Genomic DNA, 20,229 nt, shown 5'->3' with positions numbered 1-20,229 from the left:
GTGCTTTACCTTTCAGACTCAAACTCTCCCTGCTGCTCTATCTGGACCACTTGTCTCTTAAGGCGACCGCTGCGGATTTCTTGACTTGGGTTCCACAACGTCTCCTGCTGGCCCGAGCGCTTCTCGTGAATGAACACCTCGCTGTCCTGTTTTCAACGAAAGGCAACAAAATGTTCAGTCCCATCGACCGAACCGATCGACTACGACATCAATGTTCAACAGCCGTGTGAAGAAAACGTAACAAACCGGCAATGTTGCTGTTTCACAGACAAATTCTCTGGTCAGCCAAGAAAACATTTAGCTAACATTGAAAACAAGATTTTCCAACATTTTCCAGACTAATCCTTTGATTCAGTTCCTTCGTACTCCCGCCCACTATCAGAGCCCTGTATACAGAGTCCTCTACTTGCTGTGTCTCCCTCCTGCCACTAAACCTATAATTACCAATTCTGTTTCTAATTACCACAGAGAATTACTGACTACTTAATAGCAAGTGGCAGAGAGGGATCCTGAATAATTAATCCAAACCAGAGTCTTGGGTGTCAGGCAGGAAACGGGGAAACAAAACTCTCACCCAGTGTCCATCCACGGTGGCCAGCAGCTCCTCTCCTACAAAGATCTTGCCGCTGATCTGATTCACAGAACACGCGCCTCCGAGGAAAGGCTGCAGCGAACAGAGTCAGAGGATAATGTCTTGAATAAAATGACTTTATTCTCAGAATGAATACAAATTTTAAAGCATCTTGCATGCAAACAGAACCTGTAAAGAACCATACCTTCAGTTTGAACTCCAGCTCCGTGAAACATTTGGTTTTCTCACATTCGATGGTAACCTTCCCCCCCAGCTCTAGTGTCATCGTGCCGTACAGGATACCTGCAAGACACAGTATTACAGCATGAGATCAACGAAATCAGTAAAACAATCCTGTTCGAAGTCCACACTTAAACGCTGTTACTGTACGGTTATGGCTGTTGTTTATGATCTGGCCAATGGCAGCGAGCGTTCCTCTGGACCGGAGTAATTTACACCATCCCAAAGTACACTCGGAGAATAAACAGAAACTTGACCTGCCTTAAATTACACCCGTCATCCATCAATAATTCTGGCTGTCAGCCATGTCAAGGTTCAAGTTAAGAGCAGAGCGAGGCGCCATTTAAAGTCCAGCGCGACACTTTGGTTGTGACATATAGCCGTGAAAGTTACAGGCCATGTGTATATATATATGTATATATGCAGCGTCTTTTGGTTTCTGTCCTCCTCTATGACCGTAAACTGAATATCTCTGGACAAAACAAGTAAAACACCCGTTAGTTGCGGCTCTAGAAAGAACCTCCATCTAACTGAACTCCATCTGAAAAAGTTTCACTTTAAATCCAGGCAGAGAAAGTTCATGAATGAATCCTGATTTTCAACTCAGCTTTGGTCGCCTCCAGCAGATTTTAGAAGTAAGTCAGAGGTTCTACAGTTTGTAGCAAATAACGAAAGCTAGACTTCATGCTGACAGTCGAGCTGCAACAATAAATTAATTAGTTGTCGCTATTTTGATAACTGATTTGAGTAATTTTTAAAAATAAAAACAGTTTAAATTTAGAGATTATAAATTCAGAGTATATATTTATCTGTTATTTGTCAGAGGAGACAGATTTCATGTCAGAGAAGTTCACATGTTAAACTCCTACACTCTCTGTACTGCTGCAGTGTTTGATAGTTCAGGTGTCACAATGAGGAGTCAGTTGGGTAAGGCAGGAACTACAAACCCACGAGGAGGAAACCAAGGAGGCCCAAACAGTTTGACTTTCTATCTGCTAGGCCTCTCACAGAACCACAAAGTACCTCACTGACAATAACCTCTTTGACTCCTGGACACTGTTGATGCGCCTTGAAAAGCTGAAGATCATCCAATATCCTGTACTTTGTGTAAAATACAAAACATTTAATATCTGTGAAAGTGTGCGTATTTTACTTTACTTATAATTATACTTAAATAATCTGCAGCACACTGTAACCGTGCCATTAATTTGGTAAAAGATCCAACAGTGTTAAAGGAGACTGTGAAGGTGACTGTTAGGGATTAACAGAAATTCTATTGGTATAAACACAGCTCCATAAAGAGGAAGCTCAACACCAAAAATGCCCTTTTTTGCCCTTTTTAAATGTTAAAACAAAGACTTCTCCAAATTAGCTTCGTCTAGATTGATGAGGCAGTATCATGGAGCTTATGGGAACATACTGTCCATTTTAAAATAGCACAAGGGAGATGGATGGACTAATTAAAGCAGACGGTTATTGATATATATATCGCAGATCAATTACCTTTGCAGTGAGCGTAGGGCATGGTAATGACGTACTCCTCGTCCCTGCTCAGGAACAGCAGCCGGGCTTTGCCGTCCAGAATCGCTGACAGAGAATTACCTGGAAGAGCAGAAGGACGGAGAGACGCGTGATTATCGAGTTTTCTTAAAGATTAAAAAGCTTACGCAGACTGTCGGGCTTCTGAAGCAAGACTGGGAATTTATCTGAAACAAAAGGATCAGAACGGGGATCAAGGCTGCTCCCACCATGTCGTGTCCTCGCAAGTCTTCATACGATTGTGTGCAATGCTGAGCTTTTAGCTACGACAAACAGAGTACAGACGGTAGTATGCTGTGTACCGTAGAACTTGGACTTGGCCAGGATGCTTCCACTGATAGAAAAACCATCCTTTCTATTGCAGACATAAAAGGCAGAGATAGGCGGATGGTGGGACACCTGGCAGGGGAGAAGGAGAGAGAGAGGAAGATATGAGCACCAGAGTGAGAAAAAAAAAGAGGTGTCAGATACCCTCTGGCACTTGTTAATTTTACACTTGCTGCATTTCACAGGTGTGTGCTCTACGTGTTTTGCAAAATTGTGCGAGCTATTTCACACGAGGGATGAATCATGTCCTGTGCCTGGACGCCTTAAAGCTACGATTGTGGTTTAACCTGCTCAGCTATGTAGAAAGTGCAGCTGTTAGTCTGAGGATGAAGCCAGCAGCAGCGAAACGTCTCCCCCAGGATTGGGTTGTAAGGCTTTTTCAGACCCTGGAGAGTGAAAAACAGAGTCAATTTTTAGCATCTTCTGGCAAACAAGTTCAGTGATTTGCTTCATTTTGTCACAGTTAAGCAAGATGGCAGTTACTTAACACTTAGGCAACAACACGTGTTGAGCACCGATTACGCAGCAGACGATCGTCGGACCAAATGGGCCTCACGAGTGAAATTTTAAACGGCAGAAAATAAGCATCATTATGGAGCACAGTGCCACTTGTCTAGACGTTTACAGCACACAGTTCAGTGGATGTCCTGTAATTACTCCGGTACTCGTGTTAAGTCCGTGTTTACAAAATGAGAGGTTGTCGAGTGTTTATCAGTCCATCTACGGCGACGCTCCGAAATGTAGTCGGCTCGAAAACTGCTGAGTAAGTCCAGATTAATCTGCAGTCATTATCTGCTGGCTCACGTTGAGTATTTCTCACTGGCTCTGCTGCCACGGAGGAAATAAATTCCTAACAAGTGGGAAGCGTATCGTGACATTTTTACTGCAGAAATAGACCCTGGACGGAGCCATTTGTCAAGCAGCCCAGGAATAAATTGTTACTGAATGTCATGTTGGAGGTTGGTGAGCCCGAAAAGACTAAAAAAAAAACAAAAAAACACGAGCAGTCAGGAAATCGTCCAATGCAACGAAAACAGTCACTTGCAGGAGCTTGCCAGGTCAGTGTGAGTATGTGACTGAAACAACAGGACTGCTGAATGCAAATTAACAGAGCTGGGATTCAGCAATCGACACACAGCTGAATCCTTTTGCTATCACTGGTTCTTTCGGTAAAAATGAATTTGACAGGGCAGTAAGTTAAGTACTGAGTTATATTTGACAGTCCTGAAGATGTTGCTCTAACTCTGTCCAAAATCTGGGACTATTTGAGATTATTACTACATATTCACTGAAATGTGCTTCAACAATGCACTTGAAAGGTCTTAAATATCGTCTACTTGCTTAATTGTTTTACTCAAAATGTTAATATTTAATCGCAAAAGGGGTGCATCTTGTTGCCAGACAGTAAAGCCGATATCGTAATAACAAGCCACCTGGGAGTGAACATATCCTACCTTGGGTTTCTTGTAGAAACCAGACAAGTACCATCTCAAAACCTGCTTGATCCGACCGTACGCACTCTCCTCCAGAGCAGCTCTGTGGCGAAGGAGCAGAAAAGTCAGACACAACACCGAGATGAGAAAAGACCATAAATAATGTATTAAAAAAAGGAGAAAAATGACAAGAAGCTACTGACTGTGAGAGCAGATCAGCGTGGTAGTAGTAGTCAGACAGCTTGTCCAGGAAGGAACGAGGCTCCAGGATGAAGGTTGGCAGCACCACCTTAGACAGGTCCATGCCCGGCCGCAACTGCTTCAGCAAGCTCCAGATCAGACCCTTGTTCTCCTCTGACACAGTCTCCACCTGGGACGCCTCCCCAGCCTAAAGGAGCCAATCCAGACCCAGAGGCACATGAGTGAGGGTACGGAGCGTCATTTCCCAAAGACAAGACGTCATGTTTTAAACCAGAACTGGGCCGAGGGAAATGTGTTGTGAGCGGTGGTTAAATGTGAACACTGTGGACGAAGACCTTCCACACAAACAAAACAAGGCCAAGCCCTTTACATAAAAACACACAGTGAAGCCACTGCCTCACCTCAGCCATCTCCTCTGTGCTCTGCTCTACATAGGCTGTGGCCTGTGGCCCGGGGGACAGCTCGTCTGATTGGTCCATGTCGCTCTCCTCCGTCAGCCTTCCACCGTTCTCATTGGCTGTAGTGTCCCAGTCGTCATGAGCCTCTCGCTCTGATTTGTCTGAAAAGCCGTCATGCTCCATGTGGTGATTGCCCAGCAGCACTGTGTCATTCAATCTGACGGAGACAGAGAAGTGAACACAAGGCTAGAAGTATATTAAATAACCCTGACAAATCAGCCGTGTGTTGCTGCTGTGTGTTTGCGTTCTGGGAAAGATGCTATTGATTACAGTCACAGGATTTAATCAGGTATCTCTGTAACATTTCTGTGTGCTGACGTTTATGCTTGTTCATATCGTCATGTGTGTCTCTGGTTACTACCGAGGATAATTTAACTGAGTGTGGACACTTCTGAAAGTTTTATTTACCATGAGTTAACATTAAAGACGTCACATGAGATTACAACGATGATGACTGCCTCGCCACTAAGGCCATCAACAGATAGAAATGACCTGCCACGGACTTGACAATATCGAACCGATGTGCTCGTGAATCTTCCCCCTCACAGCTATGAAGAATAGACCTGCTGCTGTCGAGACTATCCGTGATAATAACCTGACTGGCCTGGAGGGTCTGGATGTATTCAGGAAAACAGACTGATCGTAATCCTCCCTCGTCTCCCATCCTATAATCACCTGGTTTAAATCTAACTGGTACCATCAGAACTCACAAACAGAGTGACGTATGAATATGTTCAGACCATGAACATGTGGATAGTTACGTATCTATTTCACATAACTGATGCGACATTAAAACGAAAAGCTGTTCAAAGATCAGCGTGTGTGTGTTTAATATGCAAATTACAAGGATTCAAAAGTAACTGGACATTTACTAAATGTTTCCTGGTTGAAAGTGAGTGTTTAGGTAGATTACATGGAGTTATCCAGCAATATGAGGAGTGACCATAGAGTGGAAGAAAATAACACTGAGGCTTAAAAATGTAGAGGGAGGGATGTCAGATTGATATCTAAGGTAGCTGGTTTCCCAAAACAGACAGGTGTGTGCCATCTAAAAGTAGATCCACACAGGTGAACTAGAAAATTGCCGCTGCCGCGGTACACCGAGGAGGACGACTCTGGTGGATTTCACAAGGTGTTTGTGTTTCCACTTGAAGAGAACCGCAGAGGATTCAACACAAGATGCAAACACCTGGGAAACCTCAGCAACAAAGAGACTAGGTTATAAACAAACAAAAAGGAACTGGCAGAGCTCTGGGATGCAGTTCTACAGGCTGATGAAACCAAAATCTATCAAAACGATGGAAAGAGCAGGAAAAAAAAAATCCAAAGCATATTACCTCATCTGTTCTAGATTGACGGCTGCCAGTGGAACTGGCACGTTGGCATTAATGGATGATTTCACTGTTGGCAGCAGCAGCAGCAGCAGGATGAACACGGACGTATACAAGAGCTGGCTCAGACTCAGCCAGATCCATCAAATCTCATTGGACAACGTTCGGGCGGTGAGGAGTAATCGCATCAGCTGGCCGATTGACTCACTTGATCTCAACCTTGACTTGCTGAAGACCAGACAAAGACAAGAGACCCCACAACAAGCAGGAGATGAAGGCCTCTGCAGTGAAGGCCTGGAGAACATGGTCAGAACTGCTGCTAAGGGTCTGCTGATGTCTTTGGCGACAGACGTCTGGCAGGTATTGATCGAAGGGAGTTTCGACTTAAAGTCTATTTGTCCAATTATCTTGGAACAACTGAATACTGAATTTTAAAAGCACTATATACCTTCTATATAGACGTAATCTACTTAGATTAAAGCCGACTTTGATGTCAAGTCCATTCTTTCATTTCACATTGAATATGCTGAAGAACAAAAACCGGACTGTACAGCACATGTATGCACTGCTGATATAAACGTGTTAGCGTGCACACACACACAAAGTTGACAAACAACTAACTCAAACTGCATCATTTGCTGAATTATCATTTTCACGCTGCAGAATGTTCCAGTCCAGGACGAATCAAACCACAGATCTCTCAGCTCTCAACCAGAACAAACTGGAAACACGACAACACAGGGAACAAAGTCACACATCAGCTTGTGCATCGCTTTAAGAAAGGAGAAGTGAGAATGAGAGAGAGGGAAAGACAGATTTGAGGGGTGGGGGTGTTGGTAGCTAAAGAGGGAAAAAAAAAAAAACCTACAGCCATTTTCTAAGTCCGACAGTGGACGTCTGTGTGCTCTGATGGTGCCCAGATCCAAAACCACACTCGGGGAATGCAGAGAGATAAAGAAACGAAAGCAGATCTCAATCATATGCACACTCAGATATTTCACAAATCCTCCACACTTGGGATCCGAGCAAAATCCAGTTACCAGTAGGACAGCTGACAACGTTTGTAGTGTGTCATATGCTTTCATAACCACATTCAATGATTCAGGATTGTGATGACAGAAAACAAGAAAACAGCTTATTCGCCAAAAAAAAAAACAAAAAAAAAAAACAGTGGAAGAGAGTTCAATTTTCTCAGCACCTGAGGGTTTGACAGACCTGAACAATCACATTCCAGCACAGTCTGTGAATCACTAACCGGCCGGTAAAGTCACTTATTAATCCAAACACGCCCTGGAACGGAGGCGGCTTTCCTTACCTCAGAGACATGCAGCATATAGGAAAAGTCTTCCTCGGGAAATTAAATCAATGAGGACACCAGAAAAATCCAAAAGCAGATGCAGCCTCTGCTTATCTCCTCCCTGTCTTCTGCTCTCCTGTGTTTGTGTAAATGTTTTCAATCGACTGGCTAAAAGGTGCAGTTTGGTTTCTCCGACTCCGGCACACCTGCTTCCTGAATGTGTGTGTGCATAATACTGTCTGTGTGCCAGTGTGTGTGTGTGTGTGCGTGTGTGTGTGTTTGTGTGTGTGTGTAGGCTCGCAATGGCTGCGTTGCTACCGTCTCTTTCTGGGTGGTGTATGGCTCACATTGTGCTCCATCTTCCTGCTCCCCTGTCTGTCATGTGACCGCACAAGCTGCTGCGATTGGCCGGCAGAGGAGCAGGAGGAGGAGGGACTGCTGAGGAGGATGGCCAGGGGGAATGTTCAGCCATGGAGGAGGTGATAGGAGGGGGAGGTGTGAGGAGGTGTGAGGAGGAACGGGACGCCTAATGTAGGATGTAAACAGTGCATAAACAGAAAAGCGTGAGGCCTGCACAAAAACTAAACATACATACTCACAAGCATATGGGCGAGTCTTTATGATTATCATCCGACCAGAAGCAAACAGGATTTAATTCCTAACAGCACCACGATCACTGTGGCCTTCTTGTTCCTTTGGATTTACAGTACAGAGCAAACACACCCACATTATATTTCTACCTGTAAGCCTTCACAGTTCATTACAGCTCCATCCTCATAGCTGTCAGCTGCCTTGCTTAAGGGCACATTACAGCAGTTGCCAAGGAACAGGTTTGGGCTGAGAACTGGTTCCAACTTAGAACTGGTTCCAAGTTCAATTTTGATTCTGCTTTTAGGTTCCTAAACAGATTTCAGAAGTTCAGAAACAATCTACTGCAAACACCATATATCTAATGCCATCTGTCTGCGCCATCACATGACTTAAATGCAGCATGTCTTCCCGTTTCATGATGCATTTGTGTTGATAAATCATGAGTGGAGAGCAGCTCAACAGGAAATGCTACAGCAAATGTAAAATAGCTGAAGTAAACTCCAAAAAAAAAAATAAAAATCAAGAAAGCAGACCACCGTCGCTACAGTGACAGTTACTTCATCCAGCTCGGTGTTTATGTTTATCTGTGGTAGGCAGCGTTTCACACACAGAACGCTGTAGTAGCATGAACAGGGACTATGTCTCTCATGTGACAGCAAACACCACACACACACTTCCATTAACTATTAGGTCCATTTAGGCACGTTCCAGCTGACCAAAGCAACCTCACTACTCCGTATAGCAACGCTCCTCTGTGGCTGCAGCAGCGTGATGCTACTTCTCTCACACACTTCACACTACAAACCCACGAGTCTGCATCACTGCTTTCCTTAAAGGGAATGTGCAGCTAGGCTAAGAGAGAGCTAACCCACTAAATACAGTGTCTGTGCTAATAGAAATGCAGTACCGATATTAATTATTACATTTTTGTTTGTCTTGATAGACAGAGATGAGCAGTGGTGGAGGAAGGACTCCGATCTTTTACATAAATAAAAGTACTAAAACCACACTGTAAAAGTCCTGCAGTGGAACCATGTATTATGGTATATTAATGCCTACTGTAGCTGTTAGATAGAAATATAGTACATCATTTGGTGAGGTTAAATATAACTCATAGATTCATTTAAATCCAGGAGTTGTACCTGCCGATACAAACACAACCTAACCCTACTGAGGAACAACTGTTTACCTATTTCTTTTTAGCAGTCAGTATTTATGTTATTAAAGTTATTATTTCAGAATTTACAAGATATGTTTTCAGACAGTAATTATCAGAACAATATCAGGACCTGACAAGTTTTAGAGAAATGTAAAAACCCAGCAGTTTCTTTGTTTGAAAGACATTTCCTTACTTTGTAATGTTCCTAATGTAATTATTCTGCACAGTTCCCAGTAAAACTTTTTTTTTTTTAAGTACCTTCTCAAGCTGTTACTTCATTCACTCAGAATAGCACAGGTGCCAACCAGAGGTTAAACAGCTAACGGCACGAGAGTCACAAACCAGGGTGACATCAGACTATGCAAACACTGTTCAAGCACAGGTGCTGCTTCTCAAAAATAGACCTTTTCAACAGCAGTCATTTGACATCTGTCAAAGCAGAACAGGCACTGATGTGCTGATGATGGCTGCCAGCCATGTAGGGGATGTCCTGCTACTGTGCACGCTGGTACATTGTCTAAAGTGTCAGGGTTCACGGAGACACTTCATGAATCATCAGTGTAATTAAGTCCAAATGCACGTTTCGTACTGTGGCAGGTCAACATGTCGGTTATAGTTGAAGTTCAAAGTTTAAACACGACTTCAATACTTTGTAATACCAGGTATGTATGTATATACATATATTTATATAGTGGTCTAACTCAGCGATCCCCAACCTTTAATGCACCACGGACCGGTTTGAAGCAAGAAAATTTTCTACGAACCGGTCATCACGCATGTAACAAAAAATGATTATTTTTTCTATTAAAAAGTTTCATAAATTAATAAAATTACCTGCTAAATACATGTTTGCTTTTTCTTCCGTCTCAGTATCGAGTCTCTCCCACTTTCCAAAGAAGCTGAGATGTTTGATTTTTTATTAATTTCGGCAACTGTCCGACTGACGGCTTCGTTTAATGGATAAAAACTGACAGTCAAGTGCGAGAAACAAGCGCAGAGGGATGCGACGGGAAGACGAGCTAGTAATTTTTCAAAATTCAACACCCTGCAGACTCCACTGGAAAAAGAAAAAAAAAAACAATAAAAAGTTTTTTTCTTTCTGTGCGGCCCGGTACCAAATGACCCACGGCCCAGTACCCGTCCACGGCCCGGTGGTTGGGGACCGCTGGTTTATCTGATGTACAGCTGCAGAGATTGTTACCAGAAACCAGACATACAATAACGTCTAGATGAATAAATATTATCACCAATGTGTCTTAAGACTGTTGAATTTCCCTTCTGGGATAAATAAAGTACTTTTCTTTTTTTTTTTAACAAGCCCAGCAGCATAAAGGTTTCCCTCTGCCAAAAAAAAACAAAATTAAAATGTAGTTTCTGGAGACAAGCTGAAAAAGAGCATGTTTATATTGTATAAAACCTAATCTGTGCATCTGAGGAAAACTTTCATGTTTCTCACATTACAAAACCTAAAGTAGCACGTTCAAGGTTTTGAGACTAGTCTCCAATCTCTTGTCAAAACGGTAGCATCATATGCACAGTGACAAGCTGCGATCCAAATGCACACTGGCACTGCATGACATAAAATCACACACATTAAATGGTTTAACAAAGAACTGAAACTATATGAACAGTGTTCACTACAAAGCAAAATGTTTTGTAATCTGCAGATGTATCTCCAAGGAGTCCTTGTTTTCTCAGCTGCTATTCTGAGTTGACAACCAGAAAGCCCAAAGACTATATTTTTAGACCAACCATCCGGGAATTTCTGATTTATGTGTCTAATGGAAATGCCAGCAGTCCTGTGAGTGGACAACAAGACACATGAGTTATCCAATAACAACAAGTGATTATATATGTATATGTGTATGTGTATGTATATATAGGTTAGATGGAGATAAATTGTTTTGTTTTGAGGTTGTGTGTGTTTATGCAGCTGTATAAGGCAACAGCGACACTAACGTCTTCTCATTTTATAATGCATGATGTCTGCTGTGTTTACACCTCGAGTCCACACTACTCCTGTGTTTTAGGATCCCTTAAACTGGGACTTTTGGAAACACTGCTGACTCTGTTTTAGTCTGAAAACTCTATCGTAGCTTTTAGCTTGGATGTGCAGAAATGGAAGCGATGACTCAGACACCCGTGTTCTCTTTCTGAATGGGCTTTAGTGTCACTGTTCTCTGTGTGTACTCTGATTCGTCACGTGAATGTTTACCGGAAGAAAACAAAGATATAAACCTTGACTACTAGTAATTAGTTAATTGTTGAAAGACGCAGCTTAATTTAGCACCTCTGCTAGCAACTGCTGTGAAGTTAAGAAAATCTCCAACCTTGCTTTTTGTCATTGCTGTAGTATTTTCTACAACAAAGTACTATTTGCCTCATGGTGTCACCGGCGTCTGCTTGTCCAGTGTACGTGAACGGTCATGTGAGATATACGTATGTTAATATTCATGGAGCTCAAACGCTCATCTGGAAAGAGATAAATGTTGTTTTGACTCAAACCCTTCAGTGTAGATGCAGCCTGTGTGTTGCTTACTGTAGTAGATCCGTATCACTGAGTGCAGTGGACTGCAGCAGGTGGAGTATATGGGAGGACTCTGAAGACGTGCTGATATCTCCTTCTTTCCCAGCTTTGGCTGTCAGCTTGTACAGACTGGAGCAGCTGAGCGCCAGCTCCAGGGCATCCATCCAGCATCGACCTGGAGAACAGACAGGTTTTAGATAAAGGACAGAACACCTTCGATAAACTCTGATCGTAAACAAAATTCTTCAAACGCGTCAGAATGTACAGCTCCAGTGGAAACAACAGCACATAATCCTCACCGTCAGATTCAGAGGCGGCTCTGAAGATAAGGTAGTTGCTGGGTAGAGGCTGCGTGATGGAGCCAACGTTCTCTCCTTTGGGACCCTGGACATATGGATCACACTGTGACTCACATTTCATGATGTGTATTTATGTTGTACCAACAGAAACAAACGGCTCTCTCAGGGGCCATGAGCATAACGCTGCAATGAACAGGATGATTATAACCTATAAATAGAAACCACTGGTGGTAGAAAAAAAAGAAGAAATGCTCAGACGATTTCCTAACTTAACAAAACTGCACATTAATCTGTGAAATAAAACTAAAATGGATTCACAAATTGTTTTTTTTCTTGTTGTGTACATTTTTATTTAGTGTTGCCAAAAACTCACGTCCTTAAAACATCACTGCTAGATTCAAAAAAAGGTTTTTACAGCTTCAGTGGTGCTTTGTTTACGATGATTTCAATTTGTACGTTAATTTAAATGTGCATTGTTGTTATAAATGCGACCACTAGGAGTCGCACAAGTCAGATTATTTTATGTAAATCCTCGACCACTAGAGCTGTCCTGGTCATATTTTATCACTGGGTTTATGATGATGCTAGTAAGCCAACAAACATCTCTGTCTCACCTTGACAGCCCATATCGATTTGTCCAGCGGGTGGTACAGTTTGAAGCAGAATCCGTCCTTCTTGGAGGGTCTCTCGATCAGCTTGCAGGCACTGAGCAGGATGGTGCCCACCCAGTGGTCTGTTTTGGGGGTTTTATAGATCAAAAGAACGCCGGGCTTCAGGGCACACCACAGCTTGGTCCAACTCTTTAACGAGCCGCGGATCTAAAGGGGGACAACGGGTGAGATGGGAAGACATTTTAGCTTCAGAGTTTATCGGAAAAAACAAGGATTATGATGAAGGTAATTCAAAACTGATGCTTATAAAACATTACAAGATTGAAATGTAAGCTGCAAAAGGCTGCCTTTATATTTTCTAACAGATCAGAGTTGTACAATTTGCAAATGACCTACAGGGTGATTAACAATCTCACACCTTGAGCCAGTTGGACATGATGACAACGCTGGGGTCCTTGAGTGCACTGAACAGTTCTTTAGCTGCCCGCTTCTTCTCCTGCCTGTAATTCTGCTTCTGGACCTGCAAAACAGGAAAAATCCAACAGATGAGTCATCACTCTTGCTCCACAAAGGGACCGATCTGAAACTGCGAACACTAGGTGGAAGCAGAGTCAAACTAATTCCAGCGTTCAAACTGGAACGCTTCACGAAAGGGTACACATTTAAAATATAATAAGACGTTTTCAAAAGGTTTCCAGATGGCTCGAGTGCACTTAAGCCACTGAGCTAAGACTAACAACCAAAGAAATGAAGAGCTTTTACTCAACAATGAGCAAAATGGCATAATAACGGTCAACATTTCCCACAGCCGTCTGAGGGGAGGAGGCAAATTATACCTTAAGAGACTCCTTCCGGGCCAGCTTCTCTGTGGGAGAGGGGCAGTCCTTCTCAACACCATTAAACATCCTGGACTCAGACTGGAGGTGGGAGCGAGAGGAGAAGGAAAAGAGACATTTCAGCGACAGACGAGCACTGCTGAAGGTTCTGCAGGGAGTTTAGTTGACAAAATATGTGATTGCAAAAAGCACAAGTTTCTATCAGTCTATCAAAAACACTGAAAAACTGTTCTTTTCTATAATGATGACTTATTTAATACCTTGATTACCTTTCATTAGGAACGGCACAATATGTCTACGAGGCCGTGTGACACGGGTTGAGCAGCCCTTTCAATCAAAAAGGAAACTTAGCAGGCGGTTGTATTTGATGTGGAGACCACAAACCCACTAACTTCCGCGGTTAGACAGCAAAGGGAACAAGAGTGTTTGATGGCCTCCGCCTCAGTGAACAGAGATTAGAATCATAACTTATCTCGTGATTTTCCTAAGATGTGTAATCGCACAACCACTTGTTCTGTATGCACTAAACCAGAATGAATCACAATATCATTTGGTAAGCCCACACAGGCATTTAAACACACTGTGTCATAAAAAAACAAAAAAAAGCCATTCTAAAAGTGTACTACACATGCAGGGGTAAGGCTGTTCTCCAATTGTCCCATAAGGGCTTTCATGATGGGAGCAAGGCCAAAAGGCCAGAGTTGCAGCTGCGCATGTGAATTATTCCACATATAAATAGGCGATGTTGCGGGACCAAGCGAGGCAAAGCGACATGAGGAGAGGAGACAAGACAAGATGAGGTTACCCGGTTGCCACTGGAAACATTTATTGACCACTCCTAATTAGTATTACTAAAAATGGAGACAGACTGTCGGGACTAATACGACATAAACAACACCAGGACAAAATTAGTCCGGGTTGCCGTATAAATGCTTTGCAGTCCTAACGACACAGTTCCCACCATGGCCCTGACATACACAATCCAACATTTTTACACGACTTTAGCTCATTAGCGCAATTAAGTGTTATTTATTGCTGGTTTGTTGTTGCTGTTTAACACATCTGGTTTGCATGTGACACACTCATTTGTACAATGCCCTGAAATTACTCCTAAAAAGGCCTCAACGACTGTAAAATGTGTTGATTTATTATTCAGACTGGTAATACTGTAAGCAATCAGAGAAACAGAAATGATCACAGAATGCAAAGGGCGAAAGTGTGTGCTCACCTACTGAGTCATTTATAGTGACCTGTTGAGGAGCTGCCCAACCAGGAACTGTGTTCTTACCTTGCTGCCTGGTGATTGGGCAGGACTAAGTTCATTACTCAGCATGGAGAGACCGTTCCTGTCTGTCTCACTGCCTGGTGGGAACCCACAACACACAATCACATACAAATGAACTCAGAGATTAAACCTTTGCTGACAGACAAAAGCACGGCAGCCGCCAAAGCAGCTAATAAGCAGCAGCTGAGGTTTATCGATTTGTATGGAATAAGTACATTACAGCGCCGTATTTTCACACTTTAGTCCACTAGCACACACACACACACAACTAAGATACCACTGCTTTTGCTATATTTACTCTCAATGTGTCAGCGATGAACTGTCGACCTGTTACCTGGACTGAGGTTGTAGAGGTCGTTGTCTCCTCCATAAGACAGGTTCCGGGTGAGGGTGCGGGGGTCAATTTTGGGCGGGGAGGTGGCACTGGGGCACAGAGAAAACCTCCGATGGAACAAGTTCTCCTCCTTCATCCTGACAACCGGCTCGTCCTCTGTGGCGGGGAAAGCACAAAAGACGGAGGGGAGGAAAAAGGAGATGTAGAAAGCGCAGAGAGGGAACAGAGGAAGAAATGAATTTGGATGAGAACAAAATGTTACTTTCGACTGTGCCTGCATGCATTTGCTCATCTAACGCTAGAAATTACAAAGAGTTCAAGTGATTCATTCTGCCTTTGTAGCTCCTCTTCTTTTGAATCCGGTCTTTCTCGCCGTCTCTCCAACTCCATACTCACTCTCTGTATATATCTATTTGTCTGAACCCCCACCCTTTCACTCCTCTTCTGCATTAACAAAGACGTACTGTATGAGGACATGTCAGCCTGTCCACATAATGGTACTGTGCGTGGCAGTGACAAGCAGTTCAGACTGCACATTGTCAGACTATATGACAGATAGAGGCCTCAACAAGTTCAGTTAGTCTGTCCACAGACATCCACTGTCCAAAATGACCCCAATTACAACCGCCACCGCCACCACCACTGTTTCATCATCTAAATTGCTTTATCCAAAGAAAACAAAACAAAACTGCAGCTTCTTCAGTCATTCCCTTGATATCCACAAGAATCCCATCATGTTCTAATGAGATGCGCACTTCAGGACACAAAAGAGGACGAATGCAGCGACTGCAGATGTGTACAGGATGGAGCTGTGGCTCTGCAGCTTCATGTTGTTATTGTGCTGTTGTTAATTTACAGCAGTGAGAGGATGAGTCATATTTTTAGGCCACCATGCCCACATAAACAAGACAAAGCAAGCACACAGGCAAGAAACCATATTGGCGTACGCATACTGTGTGCGAGTCTGTTTTCCCCTCGACTGAGCTCAGCAACTATTGACAAGTTGCAAACTATTCATAGCATGTTATTACCAACCGCTGAGGGTCACTGCTGTTCTCAGACGGATCATTATGCCCGTTCAAATGGGTAGGAAGCTGTTCATAGCAAATCAGAGCTGGCGGTAAAACACTGAAGTTAATGGAGCGTAGCCGTTACCACCTGGGTCTGTCTGGTCGGCCACAGTGTGCTTCCGCTCAGATCAATATAATCCCATTCAGTTTTGCTCGGTGCACAAACACATACAGTAGACGAGACCCTCTGACTCCCAGCCTACAGCGCAGTCTCGCCTACAAGTCCTCAATTACCACATCCAAGAACAGTGTGTTACATAAAATTCATTCATAGAACATCTTCACGGGCTGATTCATCGCTTGACTCTCCCACATCATTCCACAGTGATTACACCGAGGGAAGTGCGATATGTCAAAGTGTACATGCTGGTGCTCATGCAGAGGTTACTATAACTTGCGGATTCACAACGGCGGAGGATGGAAAGTAAAAATCAGATTTAGTCCGTTAGCAATGTGTGACCTACCTCTACAAGTGCAACTATGAAAAACACTAAAGCATTTTCACATCCACGTCTTCATCACACCACTCCCTGCTTCCCTCACTCGTCTACTCTGCCTCTGTGACTCATTCGCTCAACCTTCTGACTCGCCTCACTTCTGATCTAGTTTGCTTTTCCCTCTTGCCCTTTGCCTCTTTGTCATTTCAAAGAGGGAACACGATATCAGAGACAAAAGGTAAATTTAAAAAGGAGCCTTATTTGTCCTTGTGGGGCAGGTCTATAAATAGCCTTCTATTGCTGCAGTGCACGCGTGCATGTACAGTACAGTGCAGAACCCTGAGTGGGGTGCAAGCTCCATGGAAAAGAGCTTGAAGCTTTTGCATTACACAACAGTAAACACAATGGACTGCCAGGCTGGCCGGGGACAGACGCACACACACACAGAATTAATACCACTTACAGTACAGACCCTATGTCAGGTCAAGATGTGGACATGTAGACGGACAGGACAAACCAATCACAGGCGGTTCTCACAGCTGCATGCTAGGATTAGTTGGGGGGGAAAAAGGCTGAGAGTATGAGCGCATATCGCAGACTAGGCTAAGCATGGGTGTGGCATCCTCGCATGCTTAATCTGTTTGTATTTTGTGTGGACGTCTCGGTGGCCGATGGTGTTTGTTGAATGACGTAAGTGTAAAAAAATGAGAGTGTGGATATGCATACGTGACACTGTGTGTGTGTCTGCCTTGCTGCTGCAGACTGAAGGGAGGATTACAAATGCACACGATGTAGCACCAAAGGAGAGGTAAAATGCTCCTCTACAACTAGCCAATCCCAGCCTGAGCGGTGAAGCAGTGCGCATTACTAACAGACACACATGCATGAACACACAGATTAAGCACTTGAGATACAGTCTTACCACATCGGAGGTGGGTGGGGGAAGTCACTGATGTGTGACAGTAAAACAGAGCGTCATGTTCAATGTCTGTATAGGCAGGTGTGCATGCAGCCACAGCAACACTGCACCAAACCAAACAACTGATTCCTTCAGTCTTAGGGAGGTTATGATCTCTTACATCCAGCTAAGACGTGCTCTGAGCAGCCATACTGGAAAGTAGAGTGGGGAAAAAAAAAACAGCTGTCAAAAGGAGGGTGGGGAGACTTGATGTTCTTAATAGCCGGAATAATGGCACACATTTTCAGAAATCTCTCCAGGGAGCGCCACTCTCTTCCCCGCACAGCTGGCCGATCATGACATGAAGAGTGTGCGAATGTCGGACTGTCAATTCTGCAAAGCTACAGGTAATAAATAACGCACACGCACCATTCGACCCTCTCGTCGAAATCGGAAAGGTGTGGTGGCAGGGGCTACGCTGTGATGCAGGAATGCAGCGTTCTACTTAATGTGGATCAACAGATTACGGTGACGGTAGAATTTCAATTACAACTCTGCAGCATTCCAGCTCATACACTCGACCTATAGCCAACACCGACTGCAACCCTGAAACAAATAATAGAGAATATTTAAAACTAAATGAATGCACAGTTATAAAATCAGAACATTCGGCAGATACAGGAAGGGATGTATTGACCTTTACAGAATAATGCAAGGATGCACTGTGTAAAATTGCAATGGCGGCACTCTGAGAGGAAACTTCAAAAGCAAAGGGTCATTCAGATAAGTATCAGCGCTGTTCCAACTAATACGTGTATATATATCGGTAACAAAGGAGGAAATGTGAGAGGAACCAAGGAGATTCCAAGGAGAAATTCAAATTGCATTTTGGTTGCGCTGAATCGTCCTTCTAGCCTGTGACTGACCTTCCAATAATACTCGAACACAGAACGCAGCTTTGTTTAAACTCTCACCACTCGCTGTACACAGCGCGTAAAGCCCGCGAGGCTAGGCCAACATTAACTTCATCCACTGCAACCGCGCTACACAGGTGCTTGGCTAATATTTACCCAGCGATATGAACATCTTGTGGAAGAGATAGCAGGAAGGCAGCAACACCAGCCGAATCAATGCACACATTCCTGTGTCATACATTAACCTTAAACTCTGAGAAAAACAGATAAAAACAAAACACAAAGCCTGGCCCACAGTTACCTTGTTGAGGTGAAAGCACTTGACTCGCCGTCACATGGGGCCTGTTTGTTTTTAGTAATCATTACACCGACTGCGAGCAAGAAGGGAATGAGGGGTGGAAAGGAAACATGTTCTAACCTGTATATCGTTCATATGCTCGACTGATCAAACTAGAATAAATCAGTCTCTGCTAAGGTTGCACAACTTCGTGCTGCAAATGTAGACCGATAGTAATCTCAACTGAATCAAGAAAAAAACTCTGTACAATGCTGCACAGTTAGAGGTTTGATAAAAAGGCAATCTCTAACAAACAGTTTCACATTAAGGTAATATATAACATGAAGCTGGCTGAGGCACTGCACTCAGGTTAGCACACGGACATGGCACGTTGTAGTAAACATGAGTTGGGACCTTCGGGAACTTCTCCTGTTCATTTTGGTCTTCCAGTCACAAAGTCATCATTTTTTCAAGCATAGGTTTCAGACTTCAGGTTAAAGATCAACTTCTTCTAAAACATTGATAGGCGCCTTCCCAGACTGTCTGGCAATGTTCAAACTTTGAGTTGTCTTCGAGTCTCTCTGGTATGAGCTGTATTTGTGTTGAAAATTAGAAATCCATCTATCCATCCATCATCTATACACCGCTTAGTCCTCACTAGGGTCATGGGGGGCTGGAGTCTATCCCAGTTGACTTAGGACGAAGGCAGGTTCACCTGGACAGGTAACCAGTCTATCACAGGGTTACACTTAGAGACAGACAACCAAGCACACTCACATTCACACCTACGGACAATTTAGAATCACCAATTACCCTCAGCATGTTTCTGGACTGTGGGAGGAAGCCGGAGAACCCGGAGAGAACCCACGCTACACGCTGGAGACTCCACACAGAAAGATCCTGGGTGTCCTGACCAGGACGCGAACCGGCAACCTTTTAGCTGCCAGGCAACGGTGCTAACCACTGCGCCCAAAATTAGAAAAACCATTGGTGATAACAACTTGCTGGATATCTGGAATCTGTTCCAGCTAAAACTAAGCAAGAGGTGGGATGCATCCTGAACAGGTCACCCAGGGCTGACACGTACTGACTGACATTCATTCAAACTCGTATTCCTGTGTATGAGCAAGTGGCCAGTTAACGAAACTGAAACAGTGTGTAGTACATCATCACAAACAAACACAATGTTCCAGTATATTTGAAAGAATCGGGGATGAGATGACTTAAAACAGAAATTCATAACGGTGGTTTAACTCTCTACAGATTCTATAATGCTGTTAATCAGCTTAAAGACGTTGACTAAGTGCGGACTATTTCTTTTCCCAGTTTGTTTACATTGAACAGTAGGCTACGCTTTTGGTTTGCACAACTTCCAGTAATCCTAAATTACACACCGACACCCTATCTGTCAACACAACTGCTATTTAAAGCGGATAATGTCATATGAAGTTCACATTCCTTGATTCAGTGTTTATGTTGGCTAAGCACACGTTGTCCCTCTGAAAGAAAGAAAAAAACGAAAGTAGGTACAGAAAATCTTGATTCACGCACAATAACCGCTATCACTATATGAATTTATATAATATTTTATATA

General features: G+C 43.4%; 1 protein-coding gene across 2 annotated transcripts in view; it reads right to left on the bottom strand.

Moving 5' to 3' along the window:
- Nucleotides 1-5: 5 nt before the first annotated feature.
- osbpl5 (oxysterol binding protein-like 5) overlaps nucleotides 6-20,229 on the bottom strand; it is a 40,772-nt gene continuing 20,548 nt past the window's right edge. The window contains exons 3-18 of one of the 2 annotated variants that reach the window (XM_008300662.1): nucleotides 15,040-15,195; nucleotides 14,709-14,782; nucleotides 13,421-13,501; nucleotides 13,003-13,104; nucleotides 12,588-12,791; nucleotides 11,974-12,058; nucleotides 11,687-11,849; nucleotides 4,713-4,926; nucleotides 4,314-4,498; nucleotides 4,132-4,213; nucleotides 2,965-3,063; nucleotides 2,653-2,749; nucleotides 2,315-2,413; nucleotides 777-874; nucleotides 575-664; nucleotides 6-146 (exon numbers count right to left, since the gene is read on the bottom strand). In XM_008300662.1, the coding sequence (XP_008298884.1) occupies nucleotides 6-146; nucleotides 575-664; nucleotides 777-874; nucleotides 2,315-2,413; nucleotides 2,653-2,749; nucleotides 2,965-3,063; nucleotides 4,132-4,213; nucleotides 4,314-4,498; nucleotides 4,713-4,926; nucleotides 11,687-11,849; nucleotides 11,974-12,058; nucleotides 12,588-12,791; nucleotides 13,003-13,104; nucleotides 13,421-13,501; nucleotides 14,709-14,782; nucleotides 15,040-15,175 (1,950 nt within the window). In that variant the 5' untranslated portion in view covers nucleotides 15,176-15,195. Of the gene's footprint in view, nucleotides 147-574; nucleotides 665-776; nucleotides 875-2,314; nucleotides 2,414-2,652; nucleotides 2,750-2,964; nucleotides 3,064-4,131; nucleotides 4,214-4,313; nucleotides 4,499-4,712; nucleotides 4,927-11,686; nucleotides 11,850-11,973; nucleotides 12,059-12,587; nucleotides 12,792-13,002; nucleotides 13,105-13,420; nucleotides 13,502-14,708; nucleotides 14,783-15,039; nucleotides 15,196-20,229 lie in introns of those variants that run through there. The other variant, XM_008300663.1, reaches the window with a different exon arrangement.

This window comes from Stegastes partitus, unplaced genomic scaffold, assembly GCF_000690725.1.
Source record: "Stegastes partitus isolate 25-593 unplaced genomic scaffold, Stegastes_partitus-1.0.2 Scaffold1572, whole genome shotgun sequence".
NCBI classification, from domain to species: Eukaryota; Metazoa; Chordata; class Actinopteri; family Pomacentridae; genus Stegastes; species Stegastes partitus.
This window is presented reverse-complemented; position numbering and strand designations above follow the sequence as displayed.